This window comes from Mastacembelus armatus, chromosome 1, assembly GCF_900324485.2.
Source record: "Mastacembelus armatus chromosome 1, fMasArm1.2, whole genome shotgun sequence".
NCBI classification, from domain to species: Eukaryota; Metazoa; Chordata; class Actinopteri; order Synbranchiformes; family Mastacembelidae; genus Mastacembelus; species Mastacembelus armatus.
The window spans coordinates 18,810,987-18,826,015 of record NC_046633.1 but is presented as its reverse complement, the minus strand read 5'-3'; the positions used below and the strand labels follow the sequence as shown (position 1 = coordinate 18,826,015).

General features: G+C 40.9%; 3 protein-coding genes across 3 annotated transcripts; 2 read left to right on the top strand and 1 right to left on the bottom strand.

Annotated features, from left to right (window-relative positions):
* Positions 1-27: 27 nt before the first annotated feature.
* LOC113128601 (gastrin/cholecystokinin-like peptide) lies at positions 28-5,976 on the bottom strand. Its single transcript, XM_026304047.2, has 3 exons — positions 5,926-5,976; positions 242-511; positions 28-104 (listed from the first exon to the last, which is right to left on the bottom strand). The coding sequence occupies exons 2-3, from the start codon at positions 507-509 to the stop codon at positions 28-30; spliced, it is 345 nt and encodes a 114-aa protein (XP_026159832.1). The 5' UTR covers positions 510-511; positions 5,926-5,976.
* LOC113128589 (keratin, type I cytoskeletal 19-like) lies at positions 3,106-7,718 on the top strand. Its single transcript, XM_026304030.1, has 9 exons — positions 3,106-3,455; positions 4,832-4,960; positions 5,561-5,643; positions 5,946-6,102; positions 6,288-6,449; positions 6,562-6,687; positions 6,849-7,075; positions 7,164-7,273; positions 7,362-7,718. Exons 1-9 carry the CDS (start codon positions 3,165-3,167, stop codon positions 7,466-7,468), a joined length of 1,392 nt encoding a protein of 463 aa, XP_026159815.1. The 5' UTR covers positions 3,106-3,164; the 3' UTR covers positions 7,469-7,718.
* Positions 7,719-12,441: 4,723 nt separating this feature from the next.
* LOC113128586 (keratin, type I cytoskeletal 50 kDa-like) lies at positions 12,442-14,795 on the top strand. Its single transcript, XM_026304028.2, has 7 exons — positions 12,442-13,012; positions 13,195-13,277; positions 13,410-13,566; positions 13,687-13,848; positions 13,951-14,076; positions 14,203-14,420; positions 14,570-14,795. Exons 1-7 carry the CDS (start codon positions 12,551-12,553, stop codon positions 14,676-14,678), a joined length of 1,317 nt encoding a protein of 438 aa, XP_026159813.1. The 5' UTR covers positions 12,442-12,550; the 3' UTR covers positions 14,679-14,795.
* The last annotated feature ends 234 nt before the right edge of the window (positions 14,796-15,029 follow it).

The following is a 15,029-nucleotide window of genomic DNA, read 5'->3' as shown; positions in this document are numbered from 1 at the left end:
GAGTGTGATCACTCAGGTTATTAGATCTCATTCTGCATCCCGGCGTCCGAAGTCCACCCAGCCCTGGTAGTCCCGAGCTGACATGCACTCTGAGTTCATTATCTCTGTAAAAAAAACATTTATACATGAAGCACACGCAATGTTTCAGTGCATCTTCTTGGATCTCTGCCCTCTCTATTTAATTGACAAACAAAACAAAATTAATCAGAAAATACCTTTCACACCCCAGACCACAGCATACCTGAAATCGCTTGCATTATTTGTTTGGTCACGATCTCGCGTTCGTCCTCTGATAGGTGTGCCCGTCTCTCCATCCGCGCAGGGAGAGGCTGAGGTGCTGGGTTCTGTCTGCCAGCTGGGTCTTTCGCTTTCTCTGTCTTGGACAGAAGCTGCTGTCGTATATTTGTGTCTTGCGCCTCTCTAGCTAAGAAAGACTCAGGCAAGGAGGCTGCACTGGACAGTAGCAGCACAGCCAAAAATGCAAACACCAGCATCAACTTCCCTGGCATGTCTGTTTACAAGAAGAAAGAAAGAATATTTGGTGAAATCTGACTTTTAATTACAACTGTTCAAGAAGAAAATGTTACTGTACCTGTGAGGATAGGATGAGATATGTTCACAACAAAGCCTAAAAGGAGTGATGCTTCTGGTGGAAATCTGGTGGTTCTGAGCAGATCAGTTCTTTTATAGGGTATGATATCGATATGGCCTAAAACTGATAACAGTGCTCACTGTGGAGCTTTTGATTGATTGGGAAATGGATGAATTGGAAGGATGTGCGTACAGGAAATTATGTACCACCGCATGGACAAATCCATTATTATGCTTTTCATGTACCTGGAAAGACCTTTTTTGCACTGCAATAACAATAAAACATGTCAATTTATTTACGTAAGAAATCCAATACTCTTTTAGAGCCCTTTCTAAACAATACCAAAGATCCGATCTAACTATGCAGCCAGGGGGCTTTGAAAGGTGAAAACAAAGTTTTCTGGAGATCTCAATCAGTTAACATCCTGTCACATGATTTTCCTTTTTCTTGGAGTAACTATGTGCTTAATTGTTTTCTACTTTGGATGGGCTGTAGACAACTTTTACTCTCATCTTAAGAAGACAGCGTTTGAATCAAGGCAGCAGGTGCATGTGATGATTGCTTGGATGCCATGTCACATTGTGTGGCCAGGACTTTCCAAATGACGTCCTACAGTATCCTTTAAGTAAATATATGACAGGGCATGCTGACATTAGAGCTGTTTATATGCTGTAAAGATGTTCTATAAGCTGCTCAATTATTGCTTGTCCTTTTTGACCGTGATAAGTGAAAACAGATAACAACATAAACACAGCCTTCAGATATACCAGACAGTTAAAGCATTTGTCACATGGAGCAATGAATAAGTGGTTATATAAGTGACAGCAACACAATGGAGGATGCACATGAATATGATCATCTGCAAAAAGTACTTTAGGATGTTTCAAATCACTAAATATTAGCAGCCTCACAGCGAATTAAACTGTGCACCCTGCCGGCTGCTCCCAAATCCCCTGTGAACTTTGTGCTTTCAATTCAATCATTCTATTCAAACACAGATTCAAACATACACACCCATTCTGTTAGGGCAGAGGGCAGCAGATGCTTATCACTATTATTTGTTTATTTTCACCTATGTCCTGACACCCACTTAGAGAATGTTTTTCCAGGACATGTAAGGCTGGTGAAAGGTTATGAAGAATCATTTACTGACAGTGTGAATAAGGTCATGGTTGTGTATGGTGTCAGTAAACTCCCACTCTCTGTATCATCAATGCGGCAGCAGCTGCTTTTTCCAGGTAAATCTTCTAATCATTTTCCAGAAAACACATAATAACATTAATAAAATTATTTTAAAAGAAGGTTTTGATGTATTTTACTAATTTGACTGCAGGAAAAACCACAATAAAGCACACAAAGAAAAAAAATGATTTTGATTACTTTTACTTTTTGATTACTGTGGTAAAATATTGGTTAAATACAAACTGTTTATTGAGACTGTGGTGTAAATGTTGTTATTCTTAAAGTAGAAAGATAAAGAGAGTTAAGTGAAAACCATGGCGTGCAGAGTATTTGTTATTTTCCCCTGATGGGTGTGTGCCTTGGTTACTTAAGACAGATTTTAAATTCTTGTGTCAATCACATCTGGGAATTTAATGTTAAATAATTTTCCTACGAAAGAGGTGTGACAGTGTGTTTGTGTGTGTGGGTGTGGCTTTGTGGTGATGACCCATAAAACTCCCAAAAGGTCAGAGTAAAGCTGCCCAGTTGTAAACTCCTAAGCTGAACAGCAGCCAGTGATAGTTACAGGACAATAATTACATACTAAGTATATTTAAGGGAGCACAGAGGAAATCATTGGAAATTCATTCAACTCTGGACAGACTGTGACCAGTCAGTTAAAATACAGTCTGGCTTCAGTACTAACTAACCATGCTCAGGCTTAGAAAACGAGCCATCATGTCTTAATGCATGCTGGGAAATCTGCTGGTTTTCGATTTAAAAGCTTAATTGAATTTGAGTTGAGTGAACTCTCAGACCTGCAGGTTTAAATAAAAGCTGATATTCTAAGTTGAATTAAGAATAAGAAGACTTACATTTTCCCACTGAGTTACGGAGAACAAATTGTGTGATTTCGTGATTTACAGTCTAAGGGTTTGTTTCATTTCTCAATTCATCTGCAAAAGAAATATTTGAAAGTGGCACAGCCTCACTTTAAAGGAATGCTGTTAAATACAGTGGAGTTTAACAGAGTATGTGATGTGAAATACCAGAGTCTGTTGCATTTAAATCTTCTACCTACATCCTAATTATAACTGACAGGGGGAAAACACTTATCTACCTGCCTGACTGCATCTCACTCATCAGGACAGCCAGCAAGCTGCCCGACTAGATCTACAGCCTTCCACAGAATCAGTGCAGCCACTGTGCACACCTATGAGTTAAAAAAAAACCAAACAAAACAAAACAAAAACTATTACCTGCATACTTTGCATTATTGCGAAATAGACCTGACCGCCCTCAGTCTTATAAAATGCCCAGCTGTGTCAGGGAGCAACACTCTTTGCAGACTCTCCAGCTGTGGTCACCACCTGCAGGTCAGCTTCCTCTGCTTCCACATCCACCTGTCACCATGTCTGTTTCTGTCAGACGCCAGAGCAGCAGCTTCAGCTCCCGCAGCATCTCCAACTCCAGCGGTTTCAGCGGCCAAACCCGCATCTCCACCGCGGTCACCGGAGCCTCCGTCCAGAAATACGCGCCCAGCGTGTATGGCGGCGCCGGTGGTTTAGGGACCCGCATCTCCCAGCCCTACTTGAGCTTCTCCTCCGGGTCACTGACCTCGTCCAGCGAGACTGCGCTACTCAACAATGAGAAGTTCACCATGCAGAACCTCAACGACCGCCTGGCCTCCTACCTGGAGAAGGTATTTCAGAGCACCCTGACAGCATGTAGCGCCTCCATGGCTGCACATTATTAACCATCTCTATTCACATTCGGCCCTTAGCCCACAGGGATGCTCATAAACTCAACTAGACCTATCTGTTATTTATAATGAGAAGATATAATAATCTGCTAAACCTGTCATGTGACTTTATTACTGTCCAGTCCAGCCTGATGTTTTGGATTTGAACTCTCTCATTAAAGGCTGGCTCGGTTTGTCCAGCTGTGCGTATAGACCAGGAAAGTAACTACACAGTAACACTGCTTTGATTGAGTAGTACTACATATCACTCCAGATTTTAAAATACAGTACATGGTTATAAACCAAATTAAACAGCTCAGAATGACACTAATTATCTCCAGCTACCAGATTAAGATGCTGTTAACATGTGATGAGTCAGTGGTAATCATCCTATAATAGCTTGTACTATAGGTCATTATACTTAGTAACACCGACTTCAGTAAACAGCAGGACTTGCAGTGTTTTTACATTGTCATATTATCTGGATAAAAAAGCAGCTCCTGCCGAGGACATTTGAAGAAAATCCATAGTATTGTAGGTGTTTTCCAACAAGTTCGCTTAAAATTTAAGTGTAGAGCCTTTTCAAGATTAAAGTTATTCAAGAAGTATCTTAACCCTTTAAAGAAATATGGAGTGGAAAACATTCAGCAGGAGGGAAGAGGAATTTTAAGAGGCCTAGGAGTTTCTTAAGCAGAGGAGAAATTGTCGGGAAGATGAAAAGGGAGAAAAAAATGTGCTCAAAACTCTGAATGACAGTGAATTAATGAGATGTTACAGATTAGATCATACAGGAATAATGTTTGCACTTGATCTCATTACAGATGCACTCATGTCTGTTAAAGACTACTTTTAATATTACTACTTATTACTTTCGCTACAAGATCACCTGAAGGTCCCTACAGGGATCGTTAAAGTTTATCTGATCTTATCTCCCAGCATGTCACAATGCCACAAATGAAATCATCACAGCTTAGAGATATTTGGCAGCAGGGAAAATGCAACAGTGCAGCAGTGATGACTTGAGTCTGTCACAATCGTGATCACACAATAAGTCCAGCACTCTCATTTCTGGACATTCACACCTTGCAGGCTCACGGAAAGGGCAGAGAAGATGCAAGTCAATAAAATAGACAATAAAATAAAAGTGAGAGCAAAGTGTAGATTATAGTATTGTTTATGTAAAAGGGACATCTTTTTTACAGAGAGCTAGACGTTACTTCTTCAGCAGTGGTGAGAAAAAAAACAAAAAACTTCCCTTTGTAAAATAAATAAATAAAGTGTGAACCTGAACCAGAGAGCTACACCTGTGCAATGTGTCAAATTGCCTTTGTGTGCAGGTGCGCACCCTGGAGTCCGCCAACAGGAAGCTGGAGCTGCAGATCAGAGAGTTCTGTGAGAAGAGATCAGCTGTTGCTTCCAAAGACTTCACTGGCCATTTTGACAGCATCACTAACCTCCGGACTCAGGTGCCTCTCACATTTTACACAGCGTGACGTTGAATTGATAACATGCTGCACTTTCATGTTTAGAGCTCAAAGAATCCAACATGTGAGCAACTATTAAAAAAAATCTGTCCGCTCCATCTGCTCCACAGAAAAGAGCAAATATTTAATTGCTGAAACGTAAACACAAAATCTGGTTTGAGGAACCAGTTTAACAAACCAACTGGAGTTTGTTCGTCATTTTCAGCTTGTATGAGCTAAATTACATTTATCACACTGTGACTAGCAAACCTTTACCCAGTGCTCTCAAACAACTTACAATGTGCCTGTGCATGCTACTAAATGATATATACATGTAGATAAATCAGCAGAGACACTGCACCAAAGGTCAACAAACCTTTCTCAAAATGAAGTAAAGGCAGAGAGCACCAACAGCTACAGCTATGCACTGAAAAAACTGGGGGTTTGAACTCAGTATAAACACTGGGAAACCCATCACGTCATTAAAATGCACAATGTGTGCTGCAAGTTTTTGAAATAAAAATAGTAAATATCTAAAGAATAATAAAGAACTGGTGACTATGAGACTATGAAGTGATAGTTTTTCTATTTCCCACCTTTCAGATCTCAGGGAAAATGATAGAGAATCAACGGCTCTTCCTGCAAATTGACAATGCTTATCTGGCTGCAGAAGATTTCAGAGTCAAGTAGGTTTAGACCTTACTCTGTTACCACACATACACACCCTGCAATCATTTCATCAGGATATGCATCAACCAGATTTGAAGAATGTTTTGTTTTTTTAGTATGTAACTGATACTTAAAAAGCAGTGGCTCACTGTAAATGTTTGGAGTGATTTTTACAGCTACTGGAACAGCACAACATTGATTTGGGCTTTTTTGTTAAACGTAATGTAAATTGTATGGTTTTTATAGCAGCCCACAATAATGTTGTTCAGTAAACAACAATCAATAAGGTGACCACTTACTTTTATTTGAACTTATGCAGATTTGAGATGGAGCTGGGTATGCGTACAATGGTGGAGACCGATGTGGGGCGTCTCCGTGGGGTCCGGGACAGCCTGACTATTGGAATCAGTGACCTGGAGCTGCAGACGGAGGATTTGGCAAGAGAGCTGGTTGACCTCAAGACCAACCACGAGAAGGTGAGAAGCTTTCTGTTGCAGAGGAACTTATCTGTTGTTAACTTTGGAGTTTGATGATGTTGTGTGAGTTACTGTTTTCTCAGTTTCCAAGTGCAATAACGCCATCTTTTGGTAGTAGTAGCCATAACACACACATCTACAGAGCGGTAAGAGATAAAATGTGCTGTTCTTTTTTCATGTTGCAGGAGATGCAAGAGCTGAGGATCCAGCAGGCTGGCACTGTAAACGTACAGGTAGACTGTGGAAAATCCATTGATCTGACAAAGGTCCTGGAGGATTTAAGAGAGCATTATGAGGCTGTGGTGCGGAAGAACCAGTTGGATGTTGAGAAATGGTACCACTCTAAGGTGAGGAGGGATAGAGTCATGCCTAAAATTTCCACAACAACTCAATATGAAAACAATGATAAAAGCACGTATAGATTAATTGTAATATTTGTGTGTTTGTGCTTTAAAAAAGGAGGATAATCTCCAGATGCAAATCACTACTGAAACAACAGAGGTGAAGACATCTCACACGCAGCTGTCCGAGCTGAAAAGGAAGTACCAGAATTTGGAGATAGCTCGACAAGGTGCCGTCTCAGAGGTAGGCCACAGATGAAACAGACAGAATGAAGAGTTTCACTGTTTAGAGTTAGCTGAGACTTCGAGTCAATCGGTTTTGTGTGCGTATCAGTGAACAACTGTTTCTGTCCAGGGCTGCTGCATCTGATCACACATACAGTTTTCCTGTTCTTTTTCCTGCAGATTCAGTTCCTGCAGCGGAATTTGGATGAGGTGAACAGCAGATACAGCGTTCAGATCAGCCAGCTCCAGATGAACATCAACTCGCTGGAATTAGAGCTGCAAGAGCTGAGAACTTCAATCGAGCAGCAGAGGACCGAGTACGACCTTCTCCTGGACATCAAGATGAGGCTGGAGATGGAGATCGCAGAGTACAGGAGGCTGCTGGAGGGAGAATATGAAGGAAATAAGTGAGACATTAAGTCTTTACTCTGAAAGCTGCAGTCCAACAGCTGATGCCTTTACAAATGCTTTAAAAATTGTTCAATCTCTCCACAGGTCTGTGACCATCACAGAAGTGATAGAAAAAGTGGAGAGTAAGAAGGAAGTGGAAGTGGTAGAAAAAGTGGAGACTAAGATGCAAGTGGAAGTGGTAGAAAAAGTGGAGGGTAAGAATCTTAGTCATTCCTTAAAGCAGCTTTGTGATCTTGTTGTCTTATTGTTCTTGTGGTCTGATGCATTTTGCTTGCTCTCCAGAGCATAAACCCCACATCGAGAGGCGAGTGAGGACCATTGTGGAAGAGATTGTTGATGGAAAAGTGGTGTCCAGCAAGGTTGACACACTTGTGGAGGACCTTCAGTAACACCTCTGCTGCAAATAAACTTACATTTTTTTGATAATTTGGCCCCTAAATCATCAATAAATACTTAATGAATACTTAACAGTTGCTGTATGCAATTTCAAGTTGACTGTTTACGCCTAAATATTTCTGAATGGGGGTCAACTTGAAATTTTCTTTATTTTTCCTTTGAATACAATTATAAAACAGTAAGTGATGATCTTTCCATGGTGGATGCTGACTCTGTTATATGTGAGACCTAACTATGATTAAAAGGCAGAAAACAAAGATGGAGATGTGTATCTTTAATTAGAAAGGTGTATTACAAGTGTATTGCAAAACATCATCTTTCCGTCATCTATACCCGCTTATTCCTAACCAGGGTCCCAGGGATCTGCTGGAGTCTATCCCAGTTCTGTTATGGGTCTTGCTTTTTTTACAAATAGCACAAGTTGCAAAAGGCCCCATATTCAAGTCAGTTGTCACTGAAAGAAAATGTTAAAAAATAACATTTTTGTGGCAAGAGCACAAGTTAGTGGCTATCTTTTCCCCATGTGGATAGTGCAGCAAGAGTCAGTGTCAACTCATGGTCACCAGGTGTCACCTTTGTCTTTGTAATAGTGTTAAGACTCCTGGCACAAGTTTGTTGGGTCTCATGGTTCTATTTAATTGGAAACACAATGTCACAGCACAAGTGATACTTATCAACCTTATAATTTTATCTTACTCACATAGCATTAAACAAAAGCACAAAATTAAGGCACAACATTGGCGCCACTGGTGCCCAGAAACATACTGAAAAGAAAAGCTCCCAAAAGGGAGGGACAGGCCCAACAAAATATAGTTCTTTGTATTTCAGAAGTGAAGATTTGGTTTGGTGAGGTTTGGTGAGGTAGGTTGAGTAACGAAAGGCGTTTTCATTTGGGTGTAGCTGAATCATGTGGGAACTTGAGACCTCCAGTCATCCGACCATCACTGATTCATCTGCTTAGTAAGTTAATCTGTTGGTCAACATGAGTCAACAGTAGGACTTTCACCGTTTTTGTGCTCCACTCTATAAACACATTGTTGCAAAGTGTTATTAAAGGTAATTAGTGATTCATGGTGTTTCAGCAGCTTTGTGCAGGAAAGCAATATCAAGTTTGGGCAAAAAAGACCAGGTTCCCGTGTGACTTTTACTGTTGCTTTTACTGTGTAGATGTTTCGTGTACAGAAACAGAAAATACAGTACTTCATGCTACTTCATATTTGTATGCATCACATGAGGAAATGTATTTTTTTTTCCTTTCAGCTGACTGCACTTATCACTAATGTTAGCAAAGTACAAGTTAATTCAATTCAATTTTATTTGTATAGCGCCAAATCACAATACAAATCATCTCAAGGCACTTTACAAAAACTAAAACTAAAAACCCAACAATTCCCTTATGAGCAAGCACTTGGCGACAGTGGAGAGGAAAAAACTCCCTTTAATGGAAGAAAAAAACCTCCAGCAGAACCGGGCTCAGTTTGGGCGGCCATCTGCCTCGACCGGTTGGGGTGAGTGGATAGAGCAAGTTAACTGCTTAAACGTGAGACAGCAAAGATGTTGATTAAATTTACTGATTATAGATACTGACAAAAATGTGAATCTGAGTCTATAATTTTCTGTGGTAAATTTCCAGACCTCTCGGCACGTCTGCACTTCAGAACTATTCATTGCTGTAAAGGGTGTGATCAGTACCTGCAGGGCATATCTGGATGCAGCAGAAACTCGTCTAGGCCTGAAATATAGTTTACAAAAAAAAGGGCAGAGGAGCATTGCTGAAACACCACCTGAGTCTTTCCTACAAGACATGGAAATGGGATATTGTTTTACACTGGCTCACAGATAAAAGACACACCCAGGCGAAAACACTCGGGGGTATTTTTCATGTCACAGCACATTTCAAACATAGTGTTCCTGCTTTCACCAGATGCTCTTTGTATTCAGACTTGAATGGGTCATTTGCATACTGAAAAGTGATTCCCAATTTTGGTAAAACGTGAACGAGGTATGTGACACAGTAAATGTGTCAGAAAGATATACTGATTGTTTTTTGGCAAAAGCTCTGCAAGTGGAACTCCCACTTATCCAATATGTTTTGTATATCAGATCGTCATTCACTAGATACAGGATATAAATCAATTATAGTTCTCAGTGAGGTTTGAATTAATTGAAATGTGCAGAAAAGCTGGATATGTCTTTTAGTGGCTGGAGATTGTTTGCAGCAGTACCTCAGTCATGAATGTATATACAATAACTTCTCTACACAGAAACCACAGTCGCACCTTGCTCAATGCCACCACACATACCGTCACCATTAGTCATTCAACTCACATGAAACCATGTATTATTTGTATCAAAGCAGAATAGCGTGCGGGGTGATGACACCAGGGAAACTTACTGACAAAGAGATGCAACCTGTAAGGTGATATTCAGTGCAGGCTGTATTAAACCGCTACATAAAGTCTGTAATATGAATTATCCTCAATAATCGTAAAATGAACTCTAAACATAAGTACAGAGCTGCTGAATGAAAACATTTGCAACTGTATTAAGTATTTGTAGGTTTGTAAAAGCTCATTCTGTAATAGCTCCTTAAAGCAACAGGGAAGACGAGTGTCCTCAGACAGTTAGTAAGCCCAGACCCCAGATGCCCCAGAGGGATTTGTAGGTGATTTCTCTTTGTGCATTTACTTTGGAAATTATGTCATTTAATCGAAACAGGAAAAAACTCCTATGATATTTTTTTCTAATGAGGCAATGCACAATCTTCTGTGGTTTATAAGGACAAAAGCTTTTTACTGATTGGAACAATCTGCAGAATCTGTTCTGTCCTGCTGAGCTACTTTTAAAAAGGCAGGCTCTACTAACGGGTTATATAAATCCCAACCCTGTAACACAGTGTTACAGGCAGCTCATACAACTACTGCATGCTAATAAACAACATAAAACAAGAGTGAGCCATGCTAGTGTGAAGCTGTACTTTGAGATTGTGAGAATGCTAACGTGTTTACGGTGACAATGCTTAGCATACTGATGTTTAGCAAGTACAGTTTTTATCATCTTCAAAATGTTTGTTCAGCTAATTAGCCCTGAACACAAGGCAGCACTGAGAGGATGAGCACAGTTTTCAGGTAGTAAACTAGAGCATGAGTCATATTCATCTGGGAACTGAGGATATTTGTACAACAGGAATTTCACTTCATAAAAAATGGAAGTAGGCCTAAACAGCTTTTGTTTAAAATGTTGACTGAACCTATGTCTCCAACATAAGCTTTGACTTGTCGAACAGCGTAAAAGACCTGATGCATCTTTGCCCAAAGCCTCAGGAAAAGTGTCTCAGTCATGCTTTATATCATTTTTGACAACAGCCAATTTCCTCTAGAACATCCTCTTTTAAAACATTCAATGTTTAATTAGAATGTACCCTAATAATGTTCTTTGTGTGAATGTCACACCGCTGCCACACCCTGATATTAATCTATTATAGGCATGTCTGGTTGAAAAAAATGTGTGCACAGACTATGTGCGCTCACATTTCCACCAACAATTGGTTGCACTGGCAGTGCAAAAGATTCATTCATCACTCATCGTTCTTTTTGAGCTCAAGCATATTGGGAATTGTTTTTGTTTATTAGTAAAACATTTGCTCATCTCTAGATCTCAAAGAGATCGACTTTTTATTTAGCTCATTTTTATCTGCATTTTAGTTCTTTAGTTTATTCACATGCAAGCAACATGTGAATGAATTTAACAACAGTGTGAATGCAAGAGACATACACAGAGTTTGCACAGAGGTTTGTGTGTTTGTTTGTGTGTTATCTTCACTCCTCTGTTAGTCGGGTTTCAAAGTAGCACATGCATGAGATGAGTTTGCAAAAGTGAAGCAGAGTAACAAAACTGGTTTCTATTACTGAAAGTTGTGTATGTGGAATCTGCAAAAATCATTCATTTTTTTGGATTTATAGCAGCTCATGAAATTAACTACAATCAAAATGTCTGAAATAAATTATTTTTATAATAAGTATTTGAAAATAAATCCTACACTTCAAGAAAAAGTTTAAATGTCTGCATTCACACAGTTGATAAAAACGTCTGGGACACCGTTAAAGGCATAAAAAATACTGTGGTGGAATGGAAAGTTGCAAATAAGCTTTTTCTTGTTTGGGCATGATGCACATGCCAATGTCATAACGCCAAGAAAACTGAGGAGCATGCAGAGACATCTGTGTTGAGCTTTCCAGCAGACCTGTGCCCAGTCTTGAACGAGGCCAGTTCTCAAGTGACATCATGCATGGCCATAAAAACTTCTAGGCTACTCTTCAGCATGCAGGGATGTGTAAGATGTTAAGTTTAAGATGTGTAAAATAATGGTGAGCAACTTATAATGATATATAACATAATAAGATATGAAAGATACTTAAAAGATGATTCTCATACAAGACAAAGAAAAATGACAGAGGTGTGTGAGAAGAAACTGTGCTGGCTGAGAGTTGAGTGAAAATAAGTCTGTCATACTGATTCATTTTAGTGTTGACAGTGCTGCCTGCTCCCTTGGCAACACAACAGGTTTGGCCAGTCCACTACAGTCGCCTTGCTCAAGAATTATGGCACAAATTCAATAAAGACACTTGTCACTTGTCAGATCACTGACAAACTTTAAAACCTGTTGGATTTGACTGAATAACTAACCTGGGGCTTAGTAAAACAGGTGTGGCTCATGTTTGCTTTGTAGAAATAAAAGATAGAGGTCCACATGGATACGCAGTTTTCATGCACATTGATACAGGGGATAGGAATAAAGGCTGATAGGGACAATAAAGCCATTATATTATGGTGATGAAATTTGATTCTTATTCCGATTGTTGCCCAACATGAACTGATGAGTGTGTGTGATAGGTGGGTCTAAGCACCCATTTTAGTGAATGCTCCTCCCTTCGACCCTGCATACCACCACCCACACCAGAGGCAGCAGAAGCAACAGCTGCCTTGTGAGGGATAAAAAGGAGACAGGCAGAGCTTTGCATCTCACTCCATCTCCTTCTCTCCAGGGCAGGCAGATCTCCAGAGCAAACTTCACAATGGCATTTAGAAACATGACAAGCAGCTTTTCAGGGCGCTCCATTGGAAGTGGAAGCTTGGGTGGGGGGGGTATGATAAGAAAGGGATATGCTTCAAGTGTACATGGTGCAGGTGGTCCTGCAGGAAGAATCTCTGTTTCCTCTGTAAGCTACAGATCTGGAGGTGGTGCAGGTGGTGCAGGTGGTGCAGGCGGTGCAGGTGGCGGCTATGGTTTTGGCATGGGAGGGGGTTCAGGCTTTGGTGGAGGTGATATCATGGACCTCGGCGTGGCAGCCAGTGAAAAGGCCACTATGCAGAACCTGAACGACCGTCTGGCCTCCTACCTGGACAAGGTGCACAAACTTGAAAAGGCCAATGCTGAGCTGGAGCTCAAGATCCGCCAGTTCTTGGAGAGTAAAACCTCCCCAGCTGCCCGTGACTACTCAGCTTACGAGGCCACCATCGCTGATCTGCAGGGGAAGGTATGTCCCGTGACTTCTGAGTCCTGAATATCACACTACATTGTCTCATGCAATGCAACTTTCAGATAAAAAATGGATTAAAATGACATATTGACAGCATCCGCACTTATTTACAAAGCATATTTACAGTTGGAGAAAGAATTGTACAATGATGTAACATGAAAGATTTGTGTATCACACAGATCCAGGATGCCACCCGTGTCAATGGAGGCATCTATCTGGCTATTGACAATGCAAAACTGGCAGCAGACGACTTCAGAACCAAGTAAGTATCAGAATGAGAAACAAAAAGTATCTTAAACTGAAATGAAAAAACTGACTTTTACCTGGAGCAACCAACACCTGAATATTTGATGATGCTGATGGTGGATGTGTCTGATCTGTTGCTGCATCACAGGTATGAGAATGAGCTAGCCATGCGTCAGTCAGTGGAGGCAGATATCGCTGGTCTAAAGAGACTGTTGGATGAGCTGACACTGACCAGATCAGACCTGGAGATGCAGATAGAAGGCCTCAAGGAGGAGCTCATTTTCCTCAAGAAGAACCACGAGGAGGTGGGTAACAGTCATATGAGTGGATTTGTATTGCAATTCATTTGCTGTCTCAAATGTAGAACAAGCTCTTCTCATGCAACTCAGTAAGATCCACCTCCTAGCAAAGTGTCTGTTTTATAGGAAATGGCAGCTATGAGAAACCAGATGTCAGGACAGATCAACGTGGAGGTGGAAACAAAGCCACAGGCAGACCTGACCAGCATTTTGGCTGAAGTCCGTGATCAGTATGAAGCTCTGGCTGCCAAAAACCAGAAAGAACTTGAAGGCTGGTTCCAAGCAAAGGTAAGATTGGACCAAAACCCTGGTGCTGTTATTTACTGTCTATGTGATTCCTCATTGCCTGCTTAGATTGTTGACACTGATGTTCTCCCATATCTACTCCAGTCAGAGGGACTGACTAAAGAGGTGGCAGCCAACACAGAAAGTCTTCAAACGTCCAAGACAGAGATCACTGAGCTCCGTCGAACACTGCAGGGCCTGGAGATTGAACTACAGTCACAACTAAGCATGGTAAATGATAATGATCTGTAGCAAATATCTGTTCTTCTTTGCCTTTACATCCTTCCCCCATGCCAACCTTAGAATTTATTAAGTATTTGTCTTTTCTCTTCTCTTCTCTTCTCCTGCCTCCTCCAGAAAGCGGCCCTGGAAGCCACTTTAGCTGACACACAGTCACGTTATGCCATGAAGCTCCAAGGCCTGCAGATGCAGGTAACAAACCTTGAAGGACAACTGATGCAGCTGCGGGCTGACATAGAACGCCAGAACCAAGAATACAACATACTGCTCGACATCAAGACACGGCTGGAGATGGAGATCGCAGAATACAGGAGGCTGTTGGATGGAGAGGGCAGGTGAGGAAAGAAATACAGGACAGAGGGAACTTTACCTGCAAAGAACAATTCTGTCATTTCATTATAAACTAATATCTAGCCCTTTGAACTGAGCCACTGTCATGGTTTTAATGCACACACTGTTATTCTCTCCCCTCTCACACTATTAGTGGTGCTGGCAGCGGCAGTAGTTCTACTAAGAATACCAGCGTGGTAGTGATCACAGAGGAACTGAAGGATGGCAAGGTGATATCCTCCAGTAAAACCCACTCAAAATAAGCTGCAGTGATCACAGCACAAGGAGCAACACCTGAAGGCCACAAGCTCAACATCCGAATACAAAACCTGTTTTCCATAAACATGTGAATGCAATAAAAAGGCTCAGTTTGCTCACTACTATTTTGTCTTTTTTGTGTCTACTTAACTGCCCTGATGGCAGCAGTGGCAGAGTTTGTTCTAAACAAAAGACAATATGACTCTTTAGATGTATATGTGTGTGTGTATGTGCAAAACCTGCTCAAAATCAAATGATAGTAGCTTGCAGCTAAAATACCCAGTTTGTCTGTCAAGTTACCTGCTAGGTAGAAAATGATAAAGAACTTGACAAGTGACTACACATTGTGTTCAGCA

Coding starts and splice junctions, on each gene's coding strand:
- LOC113128601 (XM_026304047.2), bottom strand. CDS start 509: ATGCCAGGGAAGTTGATGCTGGTGTTTGCATTTTTGGCTGTGCTGCTA. Junction 105..241: donor AATAATGCAAGCGATTTCAG/GTATGCTGTGGT, acceptor TTTTTTTTACAG/AGATAATGAACTCAGAGTGC.
- LOC113128589 (XM_026304030.1), top strand. CDS start 3,165: ATGTCTGTTTCTGTCAGACGCCAGAGCAGCAGCTTCAGCTCCCGCAGC. Junction 4,961..5,560: donor TCACTAACCTCCGGACTCAG/GTGCCTCTCACA, acceptor CCCACCTTTCAG/ATCTCAGGGAAAATGATAGA. Junction 5,644..5,945: donor GCAGAAGATTTCAGAGTCAA/GTAGGTTTAGAC, acceptor GAACTTATGCAG/ATTTGAGATGGAGCTGGGTA.
- LOC113128586 (XM_026304028.2), top strand. CDS start 12,551: ATGGCATTTAGAAACATGACAAGCAGCTTTTCAGGGCGCTCCATTGGA. Junction 13,013..13,194: donor TCGCTGATCTGCAGGGGAAG/GTATGTCCCGTG, acceptor TGTATCACACAG/ATCCAGGATGCCACCCGTGT. Junction 14,077..14,202: donor TACAGTCACAACTAAGCATG/GTAAATGATAAT, acceptor TGCCTCCTCCAG/AAAGCGGCCCTGGAAGCCAC.